The following is a 20,491-nucleotide window of genomic DNA, read 5'->3' as shown; positions in this document are numbered from 1 at the left end:
TTCATTTATTGAGTGCCCTGGTGTGCAGCCTGCTGGAGAAGATCAAGTCTTCTGGAAGTTTCACAATGTAGAGGGAAGACAACAGTGGCTGGCTGAATTAGGAGCTGCAGGAGCCTGGGCTCTGCCAGCTTCTGCACTCTGCAAGCAGCCCTTCCTGATGCCCAGGAAACAGGCTCAGAGAATACAGTGAGGAGCCCCAGGGCATGTAAGTGGGAATGCAGAGATAGGACCCACAAGCAGCCTAAGTTCTCACCATCCTCCACCATGTCCCACCCTACTTCCCAAGCCTTCTGCCCAGCTATCCCAGCACAAAGTCCTTGATGGCTGACTTGTCACACTCTGGGGAGTGTGGGATAGGGGGCAGGCAAAGGTGACTGACGTACAATGGCCCCACAATGAGGGACTTGGTCCAGGGCAGGGCGGTAGCAAACCTTCTCACACCCTCCCTGACTCAGGGCTAACTCATCTGACATACTACCTGGCCTCCAGTGCGACCTGGTTTTGCAGGTATGGGAGGCCAGAACCTGCTTGCTAGTGAGCATGGTTGGTCAAGGACCACCTGCTTCCAGGAACTTAACTCCTCCACTCCAAAACTAAGGGCTGGCTGGTATCCCCCATCTCCAGCTTCTGTCCTTGCTGATTCTCCTGAGTGTAGGACCTGTGCATGGTTACTCTCTACCCAGTGTTCTCACCCACACAGCATCCTCAACCCACACCAAGTACAAGACAGGTATCACTCTCTTAGCAGCCACTCAGTGTACACTGAATGATGGCACTGCTGTCAACATGCTGCTCCCCTCCCTGTCTTCCCAAAACAGAGTAGTCAAAACCTACAGCCTGTCACTAAGCAGTCTGGGGACCCAGCATTCAGCAAGCATAAGCAAGTGCCTCCCTCGGGTACTTCTGCTTACCATGGGCCCCGGCAGGCAGCCTGGTGGAGAAGAATCCCAGCTCTGCCACTTGCTGGCTTTGTCACCTGGGACAAGTTACTTGGGCCTCACTCTCCTTATCATGAGACAAGGCTACAACAGCAGAACCTTAGCACATTTTAACACCCCTCTCTCTCTCTCTCTCTCACACACACACACACACACACACACACACACACACACACACACACACACACACACACACACACACACGTCGCCTGGTGAACATGACAGTTCACCTTCATCCCATCTTCATCCCATCAGACACTCGGTAGATCACAGCTCAGCAAAGGCAGCCACCTTAAAGTCCGTGCTATGATGCTTGGGTTATGAAACAGTGGAACTCTGAGTACCCAACAACATGGCTACAGGATTCCTACGAAAAGCTGTGTTTCCATGACCCTTTCCAGCTGAGTGACTCGAGCCACCACTCAGTGTCCTTCTCTGTGGAAACTCTATATTGTTTCTGAAGGCCTTTGGAAACTCACATGTCCCGTTGGCTGCGTTTGAGATGAGTACAGAAAGGCTGGTGGTACCCAGTTTCAGGGCTACATATCTTGCTCCTGGCTCCCAGCCTGCCCAACACCAAGAACCTCCACAGTCAGCTGAAAAAGGTATAAATTCCCAGGACAGCTGAAGCAGACCCTCCAGGGGCAGCACAGCCCCCAGGCGACTAGGGAGAACTGCCAGATTACTAGAGAACGCAACTGCTCAGTTCCCAACCCAGCAACATGGATTTCCAGGTCCAGCAATCTAGCAAAAAAGGTGGGGGTTGGAAAACATTGCACTACAGCTTGACTCTGAGACGTTGCCACTGTGTGGCTCTGGGCCAGGCTTTCAATCTCCCTGTGTCAGTGTCCTTCTGTTACAAGGAAGCCCATTTCTCAGCCTGGGGCATGGGTGGAAAGTAAGGAGTCCTCTCTTTCCTGGTCTCCATTATCCAGATTCTGGGGATACCCTGGACATTTCAAGGGAAGCCTGTAAACCGAAGGTAGAGTGTGGGGCCTGAGTAACTTCCCTAGTCCTCAGGACACCATGGCATGAGCCCTTTCTGATGTGCTTACACCCTTAAGGGAAAGCTAGGAACATTTCCTAAACACAGACACAGCCATGTGGCACCCAATCAATGCCAGAGGAGGAAGGTGCCCTCTCACAATGGAGCCTCAGGGTTCATTGCTATATTATGGGAGGTAGTCAGCTTGTCTTCTACACCCTGTCCCTTCCCTTCTACACCGACAGGGCTAGCAGGTACAGAGCCCAGACCCGGCCGGCGCCAGGCCCTCCATGAGTGGGTGGACATGGCCGTGTTCTCAGGCTATGCTCGCCATCAGGGCAGAAAGGTGTTAACTGGACAGTAACAGCACAGTGACCCACAGAGCCTGGCAAGGTGAGGGAGAGCAAAGCGCAAGCAGGGGAAGGTGGCAGACAACCCAAGGGAGCCCACAGAGCTGCCTGTGGGAGCTCTTCTAAGGAACAGGCCTAGTTAGCCACCTAACTGTTGGCTCTCTCTTATCACCACCTGGTCCTTCCTTTTTTCAGGACTTGCGCAGACAATGCCCACTCACACTGTGGCTCTACCCATGTTCCTGGCAGCTGGAGGGGGGCAGCAGCAATCCTAGCTCCTCAGAAGCCCCAGGGGATTACTGGGGAAGGGGAGAGGGGAAAGAGGAGAGGGAGAAGGGAGGGAGGGGAGGGGGAGGGGGGAAAGGATGGAAGGAGGGAAGGTATCCCTGAACCCCACTCACCTCTTGCCCACAGTGGGAATCCCAATGCTTCCTGCAGGGCAGCAAGATGGCTGGCAGAATCGGGCATGTGGGCTTTCAATGGGCAGGGCTGTCGATGTTCTAACTTGGGGTGGACAAATCCCAGAGGAGGGGAATCGGGATGAGGGGAGGAGGCTAGACTCGAGTCCCGTAAGCCAAGCACACCGGTTGTATCTGAGTTATCAGACCAACCCTGGAAGAGCCACAGGGCCTGCGCTCAAGTAACCTAGTTTTACTCAACATAGGCCTCAAAGCTCAACTTTCTGGCCCAGGATGGCACAATTATCATTATCCAATTATCATTACTCTATTCTTATCATCATTACTCTAGTCTTAGTTACAGTTCTGGGCTCTGGCTCATGAATCACGCTGTCACAGATGTGTATGTATAGGAAAGCAGTGTGTGTGGGGCTTGGCACTGTGCCAGCGCAGGTGGGAGGGGAGGGGGTGGGCCCAGTGGCTAAGAGGAGCACTGACTCCTCTTGAACAGAGCAGATGCAGCAGGCGCCTGCATGCTGCTGCAGCTGGACTCGTGTAGGCAGATGGTTCTGCTTCCTCGCTTTTATGATGTATAACGTCACCTTTCATCAGGGCAAGTGTTAATTTCTCTGTGTAACAGTCCTGTGTAACCTAAGACAGGGTTTCTCTGTGTAACAGTCCTGGCTGTCCTGGAACTCTCACTCTGTAGACCAGGCTGGCCTTGAACTCAAGCACCGACCTGCCTCTGGCACCTGAGTGCTGGGATCAAAGGCATGCGCCACCACCACCTGGCAAAGTGTTCATTTCAAACACTGACTGGCTTAAATATGATAATACATCTGTTCAGAAATGTGCCCCAAATGATGACGATGGCAGGGGAAAGGAGAGGTGGGCAACCCTGCCTGGAGTCACAGAGGCAGCGATGACAACAGCATCTTTTCTCTTCTAGGCACACGGCCAGACCACCCTTCCCTACCGGCCTATACAAGCACATAAGCAGGACAGACAGCCGCACATCCTCACACACCCGACGGCCGCCTCCTACATACCCTGCATGAGGGGAACCTGGGCACTGAGCATCCAGGGAAGCGGAGCATCCACTCCACTGGCATGCCTGAAGGTTCACCCTTCCCCCATCTTCTTCAACAGCCTGCTGGAGGGGTGCTCCCTCTGCAATGGACAGGATCTGAGCACCCACAGGAGCCAGGCCCCAAACTGAGGGCATTACAGAGTGCTCACCTGATCCTCACAGCAGTCTGGGAGCAGGCATGAGGGATCATTAAGCTTACCTTTCAATGTCACGGAGGCCGAGAGAGGTACAGTGACACTGTGACATGAAGCAGAGAGCTGGCCCTGTAATGCCCGTGTCTTTGCTGAGCACATCGCCTGGGGGCCGCCACCTGATCATGCACAAGGCTCTAGGCCAAGCCCTGCTGAGGACAGCACAAGCCTGACACTGCCACAGCCTTGGAACCTCACTAGTGTGGAAGTGACAAGGCTCAAGTGGCACATGTCACAGAGCTTAGGAGATGAGAGGGCCACTGTGGTCAGGGCTGTAAAGTGTTAGGAACATTGGCAGCCCTGAAAGAATGGGATGGGGCTTCTTGGAGGAGGAGGTACTTGAGGCTGGAAGTGGAGGTGGGGAGATGATCGTCTACTTGGAATGTAGCATTACCTCCTAATCTTCAGGAACAAGCTCATACAAGCCTGCTACCCCATCTACAGTAAGGACCTGTAAGAATCCAGGAAGAAAAAAAAAAGATATTGAAATCAATGAAAAATAAATAAACACATAAACCTTCCATAAAGAAAAAGCCCACAAGAGACAGACAACTTCATAGCTGAAGTCTGTGGCCTCTGCAAAAAGAATCAATGCTAACACTTAAACTTTTCAGAAAGGAAGGCTGGGAGGAGTCCTTATGAAGCTGATGTCACCCTAATACCTAAGCCAAAGAGACTACAGGAAAGCAGGATGAATGCTAATGACATAAACATCCTCAAGAAAGTCTCAAGAAAGAGAGAGAGAACGTCTCGGCCAGGCCAGCAGAACCTGACCTCAAGTGAGGACGATGGGACACGAGGTGGGGACTTCACCCTGGCCTGCCAGGCTGGCTGGTCTGGCCCTGGCAGCTGATGGGAGGCATCACACCAACAGAGAAGCAAACTACACAATCATGATGCAGAACTAGCTCGGGACAGCACCAGCCCTTGAATGCACTCTCAGAATTCAGGTGTGGATAGGGAAGTCATCTATGAAAACTCCACAGCTGATATAATCCACGTGGCAGGACAGCTTTACTGTATGATCTGCAGAAGGCTGGGTGCTGCTCTAACTGCCTCCAATTAGGACCAGCAGAAGCATCAGGCAAGAAACAGAAACAAAAGGCATTTCCATCTGAAGGTAAAACTGCCTCTAACCATAGACAGCACGATGTACCTGAGACTGTACAGGAATCAGAAGAAAGTCTAAGAGTTGTACAGAGACATAAAATACTCCAAACAACTAGAACATGGATGGAGACATTGTACTTTGTGGTATAAAATTATATCACAAAGACATAGTAATGAAATCAGCATGATACTAACATAAAAACCAACACACAGACCTGTGGGGCAGAAGCCCAATCACATGTGGTCATCTCATTTTGACGAGGACACAATGGATCAATATAGTCTCTTTAATAACTGGTGCCAGGAAACCTACACTTTTACATGGAAAAGAATAAAATCATATGCTCATCTTATTCCACATGTAAAATTCACCCCAACATGGACTAAAGAAAAACAAATCATAAGACCTAAATGTAAATCCAGAAGCCACAAAACTCCTGGAAAAATCATTGCCTTAGCATATGATTTACCAGCAGATTAGGCTACAAGAGTAACAAATGAGATAATAATTAGTAAGTCATAAATGCATAAATAAGACTATAGCAAACTAAGAGCATTGTGGTGGTTTGAAAGGAAATGGCCCCCAAGGGGAGTGGCACTATTAGGAGGCATGGCCTTGTTGGAGGAAGTGAAGTCATATATACTCAAGCCACGCCCAGTGTCTCAAACCACTTCCTGTTGCCCCTACAAGCTATAGAACTCTGAGTTACCTCTCCAGCACCATGTCTGCCTGCACACTGCCATGTGCCACCATGATGATAATTGACTAAGCCTCTGAACTGTAAGAGAGCCACCTCAGTAAAATGTTTTCCTTTATAAGAGTTGCCATGGTCATGTTGTCTCTTCACAGCAATAGAAACCCTAAGATAAGCACCTACAGAACAAAGGAAAGAACAAAATGAAAAGGTAGGTGATAACCTCGGGAAAATATTTGCAAGATATATATATATATATATATGAATGAATATGATTACAGAGTTAAATTCCCGGCTGGAAGGTGGTGGTGCATGTCTTTAATTCCAGCACTTGGAAGGCAGAGGCAGTCAGATCTCTGTGAGTTCCAGACCAGCCTGGTCTACAAGAGCTAGTTCCAGGACAGGCTCCAAAGCCACAGAGAAACCCTGTCTCGAAAAAGAAAAAAAAAAGAGTTAATTCCCAAGATTTGAAAAGGCAGGCAGGCAAGCAGACAACGAAAAGGTGCTTGGCATCAATTAACCATCAAGGTCATGCAAAGCAAAATACTATGGTACCACCTGACGGTCGGCTGCTGTTGAGTCCAAAAGGTAACCAGAATGGGGTAGAGTGTGGAAGAAAGAGAATGCTTGCACACAGCTGGGGGTGGGAGATGCAGACTGGTGGGACAATTGTGAAAAGTGGGGAATCAAACACAGAAGAACCATGGACCCAGCCATCTCTCTTCTCAGTGTATTCCCAGAAGAAATGAAAGTCCAGAGGGTTACCTGCACCCCCATTGCAGCAACAGTCATTCATTACAGCTGGAACTTGAGGCAGCTACCACCTGGCAGAAGAATACAGAAAATGTGGCTCCTGAACACAATGGGATATTATTCAACCTTAAAAAGAGGAGACCTCCACCCTGTGCCAGAATGGACCTGGAAGACATTTGCTAAGTGAAATAAAGCAAAAGAATACTATGCAGATTGGGGAGGTGAGGAGAACCTGATATAGATAGAGCAGAGGGGCTAGCAGAGTCAGGGTTGGGGTGGGGAATGGGAAGGAAAAAGTCAATGAATACGAAACAGAGACTGGGGAATGCATACCTGGCAAAGTTCAGACAAATACACCAGGTCTGTACTAAGAGCACACCACATGCAGGCTTTTGCTACACAAGGCCATAGCTATTCTTTGTTGTGGCTATGGATTAAATGTGGAGGTAATTTGATTCCAAAGAGACACGTGAAGGAAGCTGGGTCCCACACAATGATACAAGGTGGTGGACCCCCTTAAGAGCTGAGGGGGTACAGATAGGGGTACAGATGGGAATGTTGTGTGATATTTTAATCACATTCTGACACTCCCAAGAATATCACTAAATTTTGCTTTTAATCCGAGGTCAGCAGTACTAGCTGACCAAAATTAACAATACAAGTTTTGGAGGAAATAGGACAGAGAGACACAGGAAGTAATAGGGCGGGACTTAGAGAGGATCCCCACCCCTTTTGGATCAAGGAACAGGGAAGAGAGGAGGTGACCAGTTGCATCTCTGGTCATTCAGGTTCTGACCCCAATGTCTGACTCTCGAGTTTTTATTGACAAAGAATATTTAGACAAATGCTTCATTTGGCAAAGCCCTCAGCACCCAGTATTCCCAGGTGGTCTCCCAACCAAGTACTAATCAACCCTGCTTAGCCTCAGAGATCAGACTAGATTAGGTGCATTCGGTGTGATATTTAAACTTTCATCTGACATCCAATGCGGGCTGACAAAATTATCAGGCTTTTTCTTTTGGGCCACCAACCAACTCCCAAATCAGAGAGAGACTTTTTATTAGTTTTGAATGCACAGCCTAGCTTAGGGATGTTTCTGGCTAGGTCTTTTAAACTAACCTGTTTCTCTTTATCTACTTTTTTGCCTCGTGGCTTTTTACCTTTTCTTACGTTCTTGCTGTCTCAATGTCTGGCTGGCTGATGGCTGCCTGGCTTCTGGCCCAGGCATGTCCCTCATTCTCTCCTAATTCTTTCATTTTTCTTTCTCTCTTGAGCCTAGACTTCTCCTCATATTTATTCTTTCTGCCTGGCAGCTCTGCCTATCCCTCTCTTGCCTAGCTCTTGGCCATTCATCTCTTTATTAGACCAATCAGGTGCCTTAGGCAGGCAAGGGGAAACAAATGCAAGGATCCTTTCATAATGAATACAGTAGAAACAAAGTAACACACCTTCACACAGTTAAAGTGATATCCTGCAGCATAAACAAATGTAACATATCTTTGCCTACTTAAATGATATTCCACAACTCCAGTGTTCAGACATGCAGCCACCAGAAGAACTGAATATGGATCTTGAGAGAACCCAGTCAGTCCCCACAAGAGAGGTAGTTTATTAAAAAGCCTTCCCATCACTCCAGCCTTCTATCTTCTCATCTGACCTCTCCCTAATTGTGCATGTCCAGCCATGACACCATGAGCCAAGAGGTAATATAGCCAAGGGGATCCTCACAGAGCCAGTCCAATGATGTCTGCATTTCAATCTCCAAAAGTAACAAAATAAACCTCCTCTTTCTTAGATGTGATCCAGATTCAGGTATTTTACTACAGCTAAAGAAAACAGACTAATAAGAGTCTGTATGGGGGATGATGACCATGCTAATATGTCCCATTATACAACCATTTTACTGTAGATATATGGATGTAAGTATCTCATAACATCATGCTATATACCTTACATATACACAAGAAAAAAATAAAAAACAAACAAACAAAAACAAAAACCAGGACTCTGTCCCTTAAAACACTTGCCAGTGCTAAGTGAAAGATCCAATTTCAGACTGTTCGATTTTGAGACAGGGTCTTACTCTGTAAAAAATGCTGACCTCATTCTTGGGGCAATCCTCCTGATTCAGCCTTCCAAATGCTAAGATCACAGGTCCAGAGTCACCACTCCCAGGTTCCCAGATTTCTCCCGACTTGGTTCCTATACCCCTTGCTATGCGCCCCCTTTATGGGCTCCCCCAGGCCCTGATAGCACCTCCCACCCTGCAGGTTTGTGATAAAAGTGAAGTCAATTCCTGACTGAGCAGGCACCTCACAAAACCCCCTCGACTGTGCTATCCTATCCTATCAACACAGCTAGAAAGTGACCCAGCTGCCCTCTGCTATGGGATGCAAACAAGGCTTTCTAGGCCTTGTCACTGGTGCTCCACTCCCCAACGAGTGTCTGTTAGCGGCAAGGGAGGAAGACGGGGATGGGGTGAAAGACCAGAATCACCAACGTGTCATGGTGTCCTGAGAGGGTGACCCAGAGGGGCCTGCCTACTCCTGTTGTTTTCCCAGCCCCATGTTCCAGTCTACCAGTGAGAGAAGCCAGACAGGCTCCGAGGGAGATGTGCTGCTGCATGGCCCCGGAGAGCTCTTAAGACAAGGTCTGTGCAATGGCCCCGCCAGCGGGGACTGGAGTTGCAGCATGAAGGCTCGTGGGCACCTGCATGGGAGACTGAACATTGATGGGACACTGGCCCCAGTGAAGTCTGGCTCTAGCAAACACACGCCAGCATCACTTCCTGAGCTGGGATGACGCCATGTGGCAATGGGCAACGCACACAGCGGGAACAGTGGGCAGCTCTGTCTTATCTACAACTTCTCGAAAACCTAGTTACTTCAAAATTGAAAGTCTTCTTAGTTTTTTTTAAAATGAGAAGTAAACCAAAGAACTAAAACCAAATCCAAGGGGTCAGGGACGGGGCCTGCCCCACACCTGGCTGTTCCAGCCTCTGGAAGGTGCTCCGCGGGTTCACACAGCAAGTTCTGCACCATCTCTGCAGCTCCTCAGCATAGACTCGATGGGAACTTCCTGCCCAAAGATGCCCACAGTGACAGAAAACAGTCACTCGGGCTTCACCACTAGCCTACCACTGTCCCACCCCCAGTCTGCATGGCAGCAAAGCATAAACACAACTAAGTAGATAACAACCAACATCGGGGTTTCTGTGGGATGGCCCTAAGAAAATGAAATGATAACAACACACTGTCCTGCGTGTGATGCTGTGGAGAAAGCCAGCTCTTGCGTCACAGACATGCTTGAAATTCTCAGCTGTGTCACCTGCCACTGTGCCATCATAGCCAAGTGCTGTTCTTTCTCAAGCCAGCAGGGAGAAAGCTCCTCCCCTGTGAATGGAGGAGACTCATGGCAAGCCTTTGGCCTAGCCCTAGATGCAAGCTGCCTACTAGGTACACTGGGTACCAGAGCAAACAGCCCCAGGGAGGTCTGAGGCATTTGCCCAAGTGCTGATGGCATTTGCAATGGAGGAAGGGTATACCCCTCAGGAGAGAGATAGCCAACTCTGGCCATGCCCTACGTACTGCTCAGAGTAAACTTCAAGGGCCAGTCCAAGCCCTCAGCCAGTCCAGCCCAGGGTAACAGAACTCTGACATGTCCCTCTGGCCACAGGCCAAGAGTCTCGAGGTCTCTGCTCAAAGTCCTGTCCATCCAGTGAGCGCATGGCCAGACAGTGTGTGACACAGGATTGTGCACTGCCAGCCAGAGATTTGTTTGGCCCATCATGATGGCTAAAAGAAACGAGTCCATTGCCAATTTTAAGATTTTTGTCACCTCTTAAAAGACCAGGGAATCTTCAGGCCACACAGAGACACATTGAGGCCACTTTTCCTCATGGTACCAGACCTTGGGCTATCTTAGTGTGATGACACTTCCTCCCAGTTGTACACTGACTTCACCGATAGTTACTGCGAAGGGCAGCCCAGATCCAAGCAGGAGTTCTCAAGTATGCACCACTGGCCCTGCAGAGCCAGGACTCTTCCCATGGTTGTATACCACCTGCCTCACCACTGTGGCCCCCAGTTCCAATGAGAATTCATGGGTTAAACAGATGCTGGGCAGTGCCTCTCAAAATCCCTGCAATGAAGGAACACTCCAGTCTACAAATGAGGCAAACTAAAACATGCACCTTGTCTAGGGTCCCCCAGCTAGTGAACAGGGAGAAAAGAGACAGTGATCATGAGAGGTTCACCACATGGGGAGGGCTGGTCGTGGGGCAGCTCAGGGCAGTCAGTGTTCAGTTATCCTTTGGGGCATTTGCCCAAACTATGTGTCACACCCCTGGAAGGTCTGGAGACACTGTCTACCATGATTGGATGGACTCTGGGACCCAGCAAAACGTCAGAGCGGGTCAAGCAACACCAAGACTCAAAAGCTCTCAGGAGACATTTTAACTAACCCTTATGCATTAGTGGCTTCTGGTGGGAGACAAAGCCTCACCAGGATTCGTGAAAATCAGTAGCTCAATGTGTCTGAGATGGAAGATGTGCTTGCAGTGAGGCGCCAGGCTCTGGAATTGCAGTCTAGCACTCATAGCTCAGCAGCCATATGCCCGGCCAGTTACTATCCAGCTCTGGGCCCTGACTTCCTATTCTAAAATGGAATCACCAGAGGAAACAGTTCCTGGAAAGAAAAGGGAACCTAGGAGATGGGAGAAAATATTCTTGAACCACAGATCTGACAAGGAGGTAATATCCAAAACATACAGGAAATCCTTCAACTCAACAGCAAACGCATATGTCACCCCAAGTCAAAGGGCTGAGTACATGTTACAAGGCAAACAAGTGGCTGGTGGTTATGAAAAGGTATTCCACATGACTAATCACCAGAGACACAGCCACCTGGAGCCACACATATCCTTGCATGACATTATCCAAAAACAAAAGACACTAAGCGCTGGTGAGGACATGGGAACTGGGACTCAGGAAGTTGCTGGGATTATAAAAAAAAAAATAGTATAACCACTATTGGAACCACCTACCCAGCAATGCCATTACTTTATCACTGCTCCCCACAAACTGAATTCAAAATCTCAGAGAGATGTCTGCACACCACTGTTCACGGAGGATTAAGCACAACAGCCACATGTGGGAGAAACTTCACTGTCCATTGAAAGATGAGCAGATAAAAAGGTGGTTGAGTACATGGCAGAATATTATATAGCCTTAAGAAGGAGGACACCGGTCATTTGTGATGGGACAGATGACTTTTAAATGATAAAAGTCAACCACAGGACAAATACAGATCAACTCCTCTCTATGAACTCTCAAAAATAGGCGAGCCCAGAAGAGCAGAGAGTGGTAGTTGCCAGGGACTAGGGAAGGGAGGGAGGAAGTTGTTCACTGGATAGAGTTTCAGTTACATGGGATGAGTGTCTTCTGTAGACCTGCAGCAGACATAGTGTCCACAGCTAACAATGCTGCAGTGTGAAGTGCAGTCTCTTAGGAGTAGTCCTCCTGCATTTCAAAACTCAGACGACCACCACCTGATAACAAAGTAACAGCGTGAGAGTCTGCTAGGGTGCTGGACCTGTTCTGTATCCAGATGGCAGTCGTGACTTCATAAGCATGTCTTAAATTTCATTGTAAGTACACCAAGAAAAATCTATTTTATTGCACGGTAATTTAAAAAGTAAAACAAAGACAATAAAATACTATTAACTGCATCTATCGCACAGTACTGGCATGGCTGTCAGTGATGTCCTGGCTCAGTGCTAAAGAAGCATCAGCAGTACATCCCATCCCCCCAAAAGAGCCAAGACCCAGCCTCAAATGGCTGCAAAGAGAGGGTGCAGGAGCTGTTGGGATCCCAGCAGCAGGCAGCAGACACAGCTGCCAGGTGTGCGAAGCCAGCTCTAACTAGTTTTGATTTGATTTTCATTTCCTAAGACTGATGGTGGGCTTCTCTGAGCCCCTCTGACCACTTGTGTGTTCTCTGAGAGCTGTTTATTAAGGTCCTTTGTGCATTGTTAAAATCGGGTTCCACGGTGTTCCAAATATAAGCACATTACTATGTACACATACACATCAGGTCTGTGAGTTCACGTAATTATTAAGTTAGCCACTGCCAGGCCTCTCATCTTGGGCAGGGTTCCCACTATTTGGATGAACAGCTCCCTGGGTCCATTTCAGACAGTCCTTGCTTCCTCTCCAGCCTCTTCAAGGAAGGTTCCTGGAGGGTGGCTGGTGTTCCTGGACAGGGAGATTGTGACACTAGAATGCACCTGATGATAGGGGCCCCTTGAGACCCAAAATTTCTGGTGGCCAATCTCCATGGCTGTGAGACAAGATTACTACTGAGGCTCTGTGGGTGAGGTACCTTTTGTAGAGCCTCTTTCACGACCCTACTTTCTCTTGCTTCCCCATGGGCCATGGATTTTCAAAACAAATTAACAGGAGCGCTGGAGGGCCGCCTCTCCTGTACTTTCCTCACATATATAACCAATGCAATTAGGTTAATAGACCTACAAGCTCAAGCTGACAACAGATGATTAGGCTAATTACCCTTCCCTTAAAGGATCAATTAGGACTGTGCTGCCCAAGCTGTACTGGGAGAAACCATGCCAGGCACTCAACCACAGGCTCTTTAGGCTACACATATGGCACTAACGAGGCTGAACCGGGGCCCTGCTTTCTTCCACACAGGACTTCACAGAAGCTTTCGAATGGCAGCCAATTGTTAGATGAAGAGCACAGGCTGGGAGAGCTGTGGGGTTCAGTTAGTGGCACGAAGCAGGGCTCTGTAGACCTCAACATGGCTGTAGTCACCAAGGGACTTGTCAAAGCACAGACTCAAGAGTCAGGTTGGGCATGGAAATTCTGTATGTCCCACAACCTTACCGTAATGCTGTTGGTCTCCAGACTCACTTTAAAGAGCAGAGATGATAACAGAAAGGACAGATGCACACACCTGCAAACCACTGCTTGGGGAGCTGAGGCAGGAGGATCTCAAATTCTAGGCCAGTATGGGCAACTTAGCAGTTCCTATCTCAAAATAAAAAGGGCGGCAGTATGGCTACACCGGTCAGCCCTGTGTTTAATGTCCAGCCGGGGTAGGGCTGGGGTCAGACTCTGAGACTGACTCTTTATTGGCCACTGCAGAAGTAGAAAAACAAGACTATTTAAGGTCACACAGTAGGACCAGGGAGAGCCAGAACTCTTCTCTGAAGGGTTGCCTGCCAGAACCCCACCAATTCCCTGCTCCCCTGAGGGCTCTAGCCCACTTGCCCGTGGCTCTTCCAACTTAAATCGATCTTTCTTAGCTCATGTCTGCACACACCCACAGCTGGCTCTTTTCTGATTTCAAACAACGCCCACCATGGTTAACCAGGGTCCTGGCTCATTGATTTAGAGGCAGGGCAAGCCTTAGCCAGAATACTTTCCTCACCACTGTCAAGAATCCAAATGGCCTGGGAGGAGAGACTTCCCAGGTAAACATGTGAACACAGCTATTGGCCCCAAAACTTCCAGAGGTCAGCAGTGAGGGGACCTTAGCAAAAACTGATTTTAGAAAATTCTAGAATTGGGTGTTACAGAGTGGGCAAGAGGAAATGGGAAAGAAAGGGAGGGATGGGAATGCTTCATGATGGACACTGCTGGGTCAGGATTAGTGAGAAGGAAGGAGATGCAGCCAATTAGAGGATTTGCTTTTCTCTGAATTCAGGGACCAGGAGAGAAAACACTTCTGGCCCAGAGGACACAGGTGCTCTAGACATACCCAGCAGTGTGGTGCCAGCTCTTGCAATTGCCTTGTTCAAGACCTCAGTCCTCAGCAGGCTCACTGTGATGGGATGACTAGGAAAGTCTTCAGGGCTTGCCTTGCACATGTGTGTTGGGGTGGGCTGTTCAATGAGTCATGCCTGTGAGATTCCAACAGTGCTCCAAAACCGTGCTCGGCATGAGTACATACTCAATGAACTCGAACCCCTGGCTTCTGCAGCTACTCTACCTCTAGTCTGAATTTCCCTTCTATTTTTATAAACGCACTGTATAAGTGTGTGTTCCCCTTAGTCCAGTTCTCTCTGGAATGTGGAGATAGAAACTGAGGCATCCTTGTTGCTTCCTCTGTTGATAGATTGACAGTCTGTCTTCAGAGTATCAGGGGTGGCTGGGCTTAGCCTATTAGGGAGTAAGGGACTTCAATTTTCTGCAGGGCCCACTGGGAAAGCCATGTTGGGTACCTAGGAAACCAGGCTTGACTCTCAGATAGATGTACTCATTTGGACACTAAAAGTGGGACATGAAAAATCTCAAGCCATCTTCAGGAGGGCCATGCTGGTGGTGTGGCTCAGTGGTAGGACACTTGCCTAGCATGTGCAGGGCCCTGGGTTCCAGTCCCAGAACTACAAACAAGAAAGGGCAGAGGACGGGGAGCAGGGTGGACAACAAAGAAAACCCTTGCAAGGTCCACTCAAGTACCCTGAGGGAGGCCTTTGGAAAGCCAGAGTAAGCTGTGATGGAGGCCAAACCAAGTCACCACCATGGAACTAACACCACAGGCAAATGACCTGCCCTGTCACACAGGGCTACAAGTTCACAGAGGTCTCTCTATCCTTTCTCAATAGAGCTGAACTTTCCTTTTGTACTGGGCCCCATGAATCTAAATCCAATACCTGGGCCCTGCACTGTAGGACATCTCTCTTGCTCCCCAAGTGAGGCAGCACACATGTCCACCCCTCCTGAAATGAGCACACGGATAACCAGGGTGGGGAGCAGCACTCTTAGATCATGGAGTTTCAACCTGGGGACTGTCACTGTGTAAGAGCTGCCCATTACATCACTCTCCTGAAAGAGGGGCTCAGGCTCCAGGAGAGAGGAGCTGACAAAGCCTCTGGGGTGGCAAGTAGCAAGTGCCATTAGCCAGCCGGAACTGGGGACAACACCCACGGACCTAGGCCACAAAGCCAGTTCTGTGAGTCCAATGATCAGTATCAGAACAACTGCTTAACGGGAGCAAAGCAAACACAGTAATCATTTAAGGCCCACAGTCCCACCCCACTGCATTCAGCCTCCTCCCTTAACCCCTAAAACTCAGAAAGGGCCAATTCAAGGGTGAAGAGAGAGGGCCCTGGGATGTAGCTCAATGGTAGAAAGCTAGTTTAGCATGTGCGTGGCCCTGGATTCCACCCTAAGCACCGAAAACAGGAAAGAAGGATGCAGAATTGGCCACCAGTATCTGGCATACACAACCACACTATACCTACAGTTGTCTAGACAAACTGGAGAGGCATGTCATGCCCAAGGGGAACCTCCAGCTTGCCCCTCCAGCCAAGCACCATTCTAGATGATGCAGACACAACCATGTGTAAACTGGACATAAACCCTTGCCCTCAGGAGATCAGATACTAATGAAAGGGAAGAGAATCTGCATAAGAATTCACTAATTACAGAGTGGTAGGGTACTTCAATGAAAGAGTATAATAATGATGGTAGACAGGGACCAGATCTTCATGGTGCTTGAAGGTGTGGGCAGGAAAGAAAGCACACCTAAGTTAAGAAGTTAGTGCCTCATTGGTCTTGAACTGGTGGGAGAAAGCAGCTTTCTAATCACTGCATACCCCTCGGTGTTTTCCACTATCAAAAGATTTGACTGGGTGGCTGGCCTCCAAGATTTCCCCTTGTGCCCCAGAGCCAAGGCTTCAGTACTAACAGTCCAAACTCCAATTCAGCTTTATCTGTGTGCATACAAAGTACTTCTGTCTGAGGGGTCTCCCCGTGGTTCAAAAGGAAGATAGCCACACACACTTAAATATTTGACAAAGGTATGGATGTCAAGTTTGCTTGTATAGTGGAACCCAGTCGTGTCTCACTCACTCACACACACACACACACACACACACACACACACACACACACACACTTCTCTGGGAGTGCTACAAGGGTTATGTCATGTGTCACCCATCTCCCAGTGATGGAACAAGTGGTAAAGGGCTAAACATTAGGCATGATACTCAGCAAACACTCCACCTTGGAAACAGAAAGGTCTTTAGAATGGTGGAACCTTCCTTCATAGCCAGTCTTGGCACTGTGTGTCAAAATGTAGGAAAGGGCACATTTGCTAAGCACACAGTTCACCCTGCATGAGCCCAAGCAAGCAAGAATTTACTAAGCCCACATTGGTGGGACCCCATGGCAACTGTGGCATGTCCAGAAATCCCCATGGTAATAGCAGCTCAGAGCTGGGCTGTGTCTGCTTTTAACATTGTTGCTTTAACTGGCTGGTGACAAGAAAGACAGCCAAGGCAAAAGTAAGCCCTAGCTGGCTTACTTTCTTTTTTTCACCTCACCTTCCCCCAACTTCCAAATGGAACTCAGGTCTGCCCTGCCCTTCTAGCATGAAGGCAAATGAGAAAGTTGAAAAGATAAAGTGACTTCTTCAGCAAACTCCCTAGAGCTTGCTAAACTTTTTGGGGCCAAAGGAGGGTTGGGAACCTTTATAGTCAGCCCTGGAAGGGAGGTTTGGGGGACCTGGATGTGTCCAGTGCCCTTCTTTCTGAATGGATACACTGTGGTATTGGGACTGCTCCTGAATGCTGTCCCAATGCTCTCCAGAGTCAAAGCCACCGTGTCTGTATGCATTTGTTTAAGGCCAGGTATCAACCCCAGGGCTACCTCAACAGAACAGGAAGCTGGTTTGCCAGATGGTACCAGGGCCCAAGATGGGCTAAAACCCACTTCACCTGGCCAAGAAGTCTGAGGCTAATGTCATCTCTAGGCCTAGACCTCACGTTGCCCATGTGTCATGATGTGACAGCAAGTTTGGCATTGTCTAGGTTGACTACCACTCTGTTCTGCCTTCATGAACACCAGTAAGAGGGGAGGAGGGGATGCTGTGACAGATGGAGGAGAACACTTAACTCACAGAGCACCTCATTCATGGATGCCCTACTTCTGAGTTCCAACTTGTGGAGACTGGGTCAGGGGTGCCTTACGCTCTCTGTCCTTCCAGGTGGGGACCTTATTTTTAGTACCGATTTGCATGAGGTGAAACCGATATTTTGAGCATATTTTGAGCACACCCAGACACCTGCTGGGGCCAGCCAGCTGTGCAGCAAGGGGCTGCACTCTAAGCCTTTGCATCCAACATCTACAACACCAAGCAGCTGCATGGAGGGGAAGAACCAGAATCCCATTCCCCTAAAGCATCCCATGAGCTCAGAGCATCTCGGTGCTTCTTATCTCAAGGGAATGTCTGGTGGGGAGGTCCTTACCAGGCAGGCTTCCAGGAGGCCTGGCCCTGTACAATAGCATTCCAGGAGGCAGAGGACCCTACAAAGGCATGCACTGTAGGGCCTGCAGAATGCGGCAGAGCCCCAGGACCCCAGTCTCCTCATCTTTGCACACTGTCCCCAAACCCAAAATACAGAACCAGAGCTGGGGGGGGGTTGGTTTCTAAATCTGGAGGGCAGAGGATTCTGGGGCTCTGAAGAGCCAAGCTACTCCAGTTGCTGCCAGACTAGATGGGGCTGCAGCCCTGAAATCCCACGGAGGCCAGGCGCCCGGGCCCACCTGTCAGCCCGGGTGGGGTCCATTGGGGAGGGCTAGAAAGAGAGCCTGAGGATGATGGCTCCTTTTATTTGGGAATTGGGAGATTTGGGTTCCAGGTTGGGAGAGGGTAATGCAACCTTGGGACACGCGCTGCAGAAAGAAGAGTGCGTGGGCTTGCCCGGGCTGCACGAGGGGGTGGGGGAGTAGGGATCCGAGCCCAGGAGAAGGCCGCGGGCCCCCAGGGCCTGCCAAGGCATGCACCGTGGTCGCGTTTGCACGCAGCGGGAGTCGTCGCCGACTGCAGAGAGAGCCTCACTCACCTCCTGAAGTCAAAGGGCATCGTGCCGCCGAGCTGGTGGGAGCGTTGCAGGCCAGGCGGGCTGCAGCGCCGCGTGGGTCCGAGCCCGCTGCCAACGCCTCCTTGGCCGCCCCGCCCCCGCCAGCCGGCCCGACACTCGCCACTCGCCTCCAGCCGCCGGGAAGTGACGCTCCGCGCAGCCCATTGGGCGCCGCCGCCTCCCCCGGCCGCCCCTTCCGCCGCCCGGTTAAAGGGGCCCAAGGGCCGGCGGGATGAGGCGGGCCGGGAGTGGGATGCTACCCAAACTCACTTCCCCAGGACTCACGCTTTGGTTCCTTTTGGCCTCAGATGTTCTTTTCTAGTCCGTGTGGGGCCTCAGGCAAATCCCTCTGCCTCTAGCAGTGCGTCTTGTGTTTGTAAAACAAAGCCATTGCGTTTTGAAGATCAGAGAGAACGCTGCAAGTTAGGGTCCTTGCTTGGTGCTAGCTCTTGCTTGTCAAGGGCTAAAACTGGGGGTGGGCAACTCAGTCCTGGACTGGGAAAGGCCACTGGGTATTTTTTGCCACTCAGGAACAGCCATCTGACTCCTGGGATCTGCCACCACTCCTTTCTCCATCTGCATATACCCTGGCTTTTTCTAGGTATCAGAGGAGACCTTTGGGCCCCTAGTTTAGTGAATAGCCTGGCATCTAGTGAGAGCTTCTCCACCTGTTAGAGTTGGGCTTAGCTATTTGCTTTTAGCATCTGCCATTTGGGATTGGTGCCAACCAGTGCTCTTTGAGCATCTACCCACCCGAAAGTCAGGTCCGTGCAGGATTATCCAGAGGTTCTGGGTTTGCACTGTTAGAAATGGCAAAGCGATTCCTCTTAAGCCTCAGTTCTCGGAAACACAGAAGTGCAGAGAACAGCTCCCTCAGCTTGCAGGGTGGGAGGAGGAGAAGGCAGAGGAGGAGATGAAGGATGAGGGAGTTGAACCTCAGGCCTGTTATGATTGCTGACCTTAGTTGTCAACTTGACATACCTGGGAAGAGGAAACCTCAGTTAAACAATTGCCTCCATCACATGGGCCTGAGAGCCTGTCTGTGATGTTTTCTTGTTCCTAATTGAGGCCCAGCCCTCCAGGGGTAGCCTCATCCCCAGGCAGGTTAGCCTAGGATCAGAAAGCTGGCTGAATGTGTGAACAGGGGAGCCAGGCTAGTCTTCCTCCACAGATCCTTGCTTCAGTTTCTGCTTCGTGGTTCTGCCTTAAGTAACTGCCCGGACTTCCCTCAGTGAAAGACTGTGATAGGGACATGTGTGCCAAATAAACCCTTTGCTCCCAAGTTGGTTTGGTCAGGGTTTGTCAAGGCAAAGAAAAAGCATACTGGAACACTGGTAAAGGGGAAATCTGACCTCTGAAAGTCCCCGGGTTCTGTTGCTGATGCCTTATTTAAAGTTGTGACCTAAAACAACAGTAACTCAGGGAGGAAAGTGGGGACTCAAGTTACAAAAGCAGGACGTGTAAAAACAGATGGAAAGAGCTGCTTGACTTCCTGAAGGAGTAAATGGGCAGCAAAATCCAAGGTTAGAAGTGCATGAACCGTGCTTCCACCAGTTCCTTCTGACAACCGGTATTCCACTCCAGTCATTCATTCACTCAACAAGTGCCCCATGCTCTTACAGGAAGTGAGACAATCTCAGCCCAGCCCAGAACCTGGGAGTGGCATGAAGCAAGGGGCCTTCAGTATCCCCTAGGTGCATTATGGGCATTTGATCTCATTTTCCCTTTTCAGAATGTGGTCCAGAGACTAGCTACTTGGGCATTTCAGGGATCCTCCTCCTCCTTAGCCCAGGCCTCCTAAAGCATCTCAGATATACACTTTAGCAAGACCAAGGACAACAAATGCCCACCAGAGTAAATGAAGGTAGGAGTGACTGGTGTTGGTATTTTTTACCCAGAGAGAAAGCTCCCAACTTTTAGATGGGCACATAGAAACTTGCATCTTACAGCTTCCCTTGCAGCCAAGTGTATCTGTGTGACTCGGTTATGAAAATATAGGGAGATTTTGGCTTTAAGAAGATTGGGTGCAGTGGAGCAGTGGTGGCACACACCTTTAATCCCAGCACTCAGGAGGCAGAGGCAGGGGGATCTCTG

At 49.7% G+C, this 20,491-nt stretch overlaps 1 protein-coding gene across 1 annotated transcript in view; it reads right to left on the bottom strand.

The window, feature by feature from the left end:
- Ergic1 (endoplasmic reticulum-golgi intermediate compartment 1) overlaps nt 1–18,660 on the bottom strand; it is a 100,421-nt gene extending 81,761 nt beyond the window's left edge. Inside the window, exon 1 of the mRNA XM_051180999.1 lies at nt 18,380–18,660. Within this exon, the coding sequence (XP_051036956.1) occupies nt 18,380–18,399 (20 nt within the window). The 5' untranslated portion in view covers nt 18,400–18,660. The remainder of the gene's footprint in view (nt 1–18,379) is intronic.
- Nucleotides 18,661–20,491: the final 1,831 nt, after the last annotated feature.

The sequence above is a fragment of the Phodopus roborovskii genome, unplaced genomic scaffold (genome assembly GCF_943737965.1).
Source record: "Phodopus roborovskii unplaced genomic scaffold, PHOROB, whole genome shotgun sequence".
Taxonomy (NCBI): Eukaryota; Metazoa; Chordata; class Mammalia; order Rodentia; family Cricetidae; genus Phodopus; species Phodopus roborovskii.
Note: the sequence above shows the minus strand (reverse complement) of the source record. Positions and strands in the feature narration are given on the sequence as shown.